Below are 4,919 nucleotides of genomic sequence, written 5' to 3'. Positions count from 1 at the left end.
GATACATACTTAACGCACGACTCGCCCAGTGTACGAAAAACCCACTGTACAGGCCGAAAGCATAAAGACAATGTGAAATTTTACTATCAGAAATGGATGGAGGAGCAGGTGAGCCCCACGCTACTACAGAACGTTCAGTTTTGCATGCAACCCGTTTTCAGGCCCAGAATTTGATAGACGCCACCACCGCAGCCTTCAAGGCAGGCAAAATAGCCAATAATCCGTTTGCAGGACCTGCGAAGGGCGGCGTAGCCATTCCACCTCCTGCTCAGCTATTGGGGCAACGCCCCGGTGCTCCACAAGCCCCTGGAATGATGCCACCTGGAGGTGAGTGCTGGTTTTGTTTCAGCAGCAGTTTTTGATAATTTGCTCTTACAGCTATGGGACCTGGAGGGCCGATGCCTCCAATGGTAATGGGGCCGCATGGTCCCATGCCCCCTATGATGGGGATGCGGCCCCCCATGATGGGCATGATGCAAATGGGGCCCATGGGCCCTATGGGGCCGGTGCGACAGCCGCTTGTGCCGAAATAACTACATGTTTTGTGAGAAGTTTAATGGAACCACTCTAATTGTTAGATAGGTATTAAATGAAACTGCTACACTAAACATTCTGGCATATATTTTCAAGGGATTTTATTCATAATTTATGTACAAAATGTAATATATTAGGCTTTCTATTTAAATATAAATAATCGGAAAATATCTTACAATGGAAATGCATGGAAATTCGGAAAATCGCTTAGGCAATTGCAAATGCTTTGTACACTGGGAAGGGCATGATTTACACAAGTGAGAGACTAGAAACAACCTTTTTAAAAATCGCTTTTTCTGGTGCTTATCGGTATTTAAGCCTATACTGAAACCATATAACTAGCAAGTAATTCTAAGTAAAATAACATAGCGAATACTCAAACATTAATAAACGCGGGTGTGATTACTGATTCTACACACGTAAATACCTTCAAACAAATGTAACTGAGCAATAAATATGGGGTGAGGACTTTTCATGCATAGCGATCTCATTGCATCTCTTATACTCACACAAGAGTTCACTTATGAACAGCACTTTTACAGGCTTTCGAAGGCCTAAAAACCCCGATAATCTCTGTTTCTTTGACTTTGCAACACCAAAGAGACCCTTGACTGAATAGTGAAGTGTCCCCTATGCATAGAAGAAAGCTCACCCTATATACTCATAATGCGTTGTCGCAATGAAAATACTGTAAAAGTTTTAAAAAATCTCTTGGGAAAATCGGAATCGACTCCTTAGGCCTCCTCTCGATTAAAGCTATTTTTGGCTATTAAAATGCAGTCTCTAAAGTGGGTGGTAGTTTGTTAACTTTTGAACTTTCGTTATTTTGGTTTGCATTGTCAAAAAACTTGACTCTTTGAGCGGACATTCTTTCGCTTACAGACATATATTTTGTACTCTGATTCTGCTCAACCGTCCTCAGCTGCTCGCTTTTGCTGCTTTCCGGCAAAGAAGTTAGCTTTTTGCCTGGCGCTGGACTGCTTTGGACGGTGAGGTCTCTAACGCGCTTCTCCAGGGAGCTTTTTGAGGCGTTACTGCTCGTATCATCCTCCCTGCAGTCCTCCATAATGGTCGAAGAAAGCACGTCGCTTCGGGGGTTCGTGAACCTCCACTGCGACCTCGGGCTCAGGATTTTTGGCACTGGCTTAACAGTCCCGCGCTCCGGACTGCCCGGAGGATTATTGAAAGTTTTGCGATTCACCAAGCTTCTAGGCGAAGCACTCAAGTCCAGAATGGTCATATCGTTGGATTTAGCAGCTGGAGCCTTCAGCATCTGCTGTTTGGAGAGCTTCAGCTGTTCCACCGCCGATATCTTCTTGTTCCCAGACAAGGAGGAACTTTTCTGCAGCAGCAGCTTCTTAAAGTCCAACGTCGAAGTCTTTTTAGAGCCCTTGCGGTCGTTGCAAGCCCAACTCTGTCGCGTTCGCGACTGATTTATGGGGGAGAATTTATCAATGTCCGCGTTAAAGTCGATGTATTCGCCTTTGGAGGGCGACCAGCTTTGCCTTGAGCCGATGTACCCCGTCTCAACGCTCACTTTCTTCGGGGTGCTGCTGTCGGGTTCCCTGGGGCCGCACAAGGGCGGCGAAGTCCTATTGAGGTCGTCCTCAATATTCAGCTTCTTCTTGGTCTTGTGAATGACTGCGTAAAGCTCCTCGTTGGACATGGTGCTTCTCTTGGGCGACAGCAGTCTGGTTTCCAGGTTTTCCGCCGCCCTCATTTGCGAAGGAGTGGACGACTTGAACCCCCCAGAGTGTCTGGGGTCGATCGGGGAGATCTTCAATGAATCCTCCTGCGCGAGGCTTCGGGACGAATGGTCGTATCTATAGCTGGGGCTTCGAGATCTAGCGCTCCCATACATGTCCTCCTTCAGCTCGCTCACGGGGATGCCAATTTCCGCCATGCTCAGCAACTGTTGCTCGTTTCTATAGGCTCTATCAAGGCCTCTGGTAATATCTGGAGTAACGCTCCGCTCGGGCGGCAAGTCGTAGGAGAAATACTGAGTCTTCTTCGACGGCAAGGTGGAGTAATAGTTCGGCTGAGGGTGGTAATACGGCTCATTCTTAGCGTAACCGAACATGGTGTCTTTGGGGGGCTGGATCGGCTTTTGCGGGGAAGCTGGAGGAATTACGCCTTCTGAAAAAGTTTCCAATCGTTACTCATCTGGGGCTTTTGCATTAGACAATTGGAAAACCCGAACACATGCAAAGTGATCCATTCCCAGTATTAATTGGAAAAATGCTCACCTGTCCGAAAGCGTCCTCGACTCGCATGCAAACACCCTGTAGTGATAGGAAAGCTTACCAATACTCCCTGATGAGATGAGGATGATGTGCTCTAATGTGGCGAAACGTTGTGCAAGTAACGAATGAGAGTGTGCAGATTAATGCCAATTCCAGTGCAGGAAGGGATGGGAATTTAACGTGCCTGGGATGAATGTAGGCGAATTTAGCAAAAAACTCGACGCAATTTGCGGGAATTGTTCATTGAATCACGTCGTGGAGGGTGCAAAGTGTTTTCTAGACACAGCGAGTGTGATCGATCGCGAATCAATATCCAAAGAGGAACTCGCCCACCTACTATCAATTGTAGTAGTTTGGGGCTGAGGTCCTATTCAATTTCATACTGGTTATGGTTAGCACATAAAGTAAAGAATGTTAAAGTTAAAAAAAAGAGCGACAGTATTAAAAATTTATTAAATAAAATCTGATGTGAATTACAATAAGATTAAGTAGGCAGTTAAAAATCGAGTAAAAACGTATAAAAACCATGCGGTTTAAAGCTAAATGTGGGCAAGTGCTCCTAAAAATACGTACACACAAAAGCATGTCAAAATCCATGCAACACACAAACATTTATGTACACATTCGAATTTTTATACAAACGGTTCGAGTTACACTTAAAATTCCACTTTCCATGGCCCCTAAGTCGATTGATTGATATAATAGAAAGCAGCCAATCAAGTAAACTTAACACTAACATAGAGTTAACAATTAGAGCAAATCACTGAAAAGACCACTTGAATATTGCACGATAACCGATTGCGTTAAGTTTCAATTACCTGAACTGAAAGCGTGTTTCTAGTGAAGTTTTCCCTTCCAGCACCAATTTCCAAAACCTTTTCTTAGGACTTGCTGTGTAAAACTAGGCCAAGCAGAGTGAGCAAAGGACGCGATTGTTAAACTCAAAAAAACGCTCACTTTAATGGCAAATTGTTCGGTAGACAATCGAATTTATTCAACTTGGGCCCAAGAATGAGTCAGCGTCGCTATGGAGGACGCAATTTGGGAAAACTCCGGGTTGTTTCATTGATTTCTCTTAAATTTCTCGCCCTCGCCAGCGCCACAGGGTTGTCTTCGCCCAAACTTACTTTTCAGGGAATTCCTGAGAGCTCAGAAAGAGATTTTTATCCTTTGTATAGAAGATTGAGAATTGCACTTTATGGGTGAAATTTGATTTTTTTTTGTTCGGTGCGATTAAGTTTTCTTTCAAACCAGACGAGATAATATAATCGAAAATCACCGATATTTAAGAGAAACTTAATAGAAAATGTACCAAAAACACTCGGAAAGTCAGTCAGGTGCCGCTCATTTCACGAGTTTCACGTCAAAAGACGAAATTTGAATATGATAAGAAGATTAGGCCAAAATGTTATGCATTCTGCCACTTTTCCGCCATTTCTCAATATCAGATTGAGCTGGAGCACTGGATAGAGACAGAGGAGATTGGAAAAAATATAATACAAAAAGAACGCAAATGTTCGTAACTAGAAGATAATAAAATTGAGCTCCATTGCAAATTTTGAATAATTCTCGAAAGATTAAATAATCATGTTTATTCTGTAGTTCGGTGTCTATTTTTTCGAAAAGTTTGATCAATTTGATGTCGACAGTGGATGAAATCGCGCTCTTAGACGGGAAATATAGAATTATTCAGGCCCTTATGGGCAGTGCGGTAGTGAAACTGTAGTGAACTGATTGAGGATAGGGCGCCAGCTTGCAGGAACCTGGCAAGAATGATCTCTAATCTACAAATCTTTTAGCTTGAACTGAGTTTCGTTTTCCGGCAGCAACCGAAGTTTTATGGATTCTTTATATTCCTCTCTCTTTGCTTTGCCGATTTCAAATAAGTTTGGCTTTTGACAGACTTCCTGCTGTATAAAACGCATTTTCCTCTTTCCTTCCAGGTGGCACAACCCAGCATTCGGTAAGTTTAGCATTACTTTGCCCCCTGGTTGCCGTGTACATATAGAACTTTTAGTCCCATCAAAAGAGATAGACTTTCGAGGCCATTCCTTGAAACTAATTAGTTTTTTAGTCGTCGTTCGGTAGAATTTCTTCTTGACGTTTCGCAAGCACGAGTGGCTTGCATCTTCAGAAGTGGTT

General features: G+C 43.5%; 2 protein-coding genes across 2 annotated transcripts in view; one reads left to right on the top strand and one right to left on the bottom strand.

Moving 5' to 3' along the window:
- LOC109540216 (U1 small nuclear ribonucleoprotein C) lies at positions 1 to 622 on the top strand (the record flags this gene model as incomplete). Its single annotated transcript, XM_019908482.2, is given in 3 exon segments — positions 1 to 108; positions 162 to 327; positions 379 to 622. Coding segments are annotated over 3 exon segments (429 nt in total), but the record flags the coding sequence as incomplete, so codon positions are not given.
- Positions 605 to 4,919, bottom strand: part of LOC109540215 — a 49,708-nt gene continuing 45,393 nt past the window's right edge. Inside the window, exon 8 of the mRNA XM_019908481.2 lies at positions 605 to 2,670. Within this exon, the coding sequence (XP_019764040.2) occupies positions 1,304 to 2,670 (1,367 nt within the window). The 3' untranslated portion in view covers positions 605 to 1,303. The remainder of the gene's footprint in view (positions 2,671 to 4,919) is intronic.

The sequence above is a fragment of the Dendroctonus ponderosae genome, unplaced genomic scaffold (assembly GCF_020466585.1).
Source record: "Dendroctonus ponderosae isolate FM_Combo_2020 unplaced genomic scaffold, Dpon_F_20191213v2 Dpon_F_20191213_7, whole genome shotgun sequence".
Lineage (NCBI taxonomy): Eukaryota > Metazoa > Arthropoda > Insecta > Coleoptera > Curculionidae > Dendroctonus > Dendroctonus ponderosae.
This window is presented reverse-complemented; position numbering and strand designations above follow the sequence as displayed.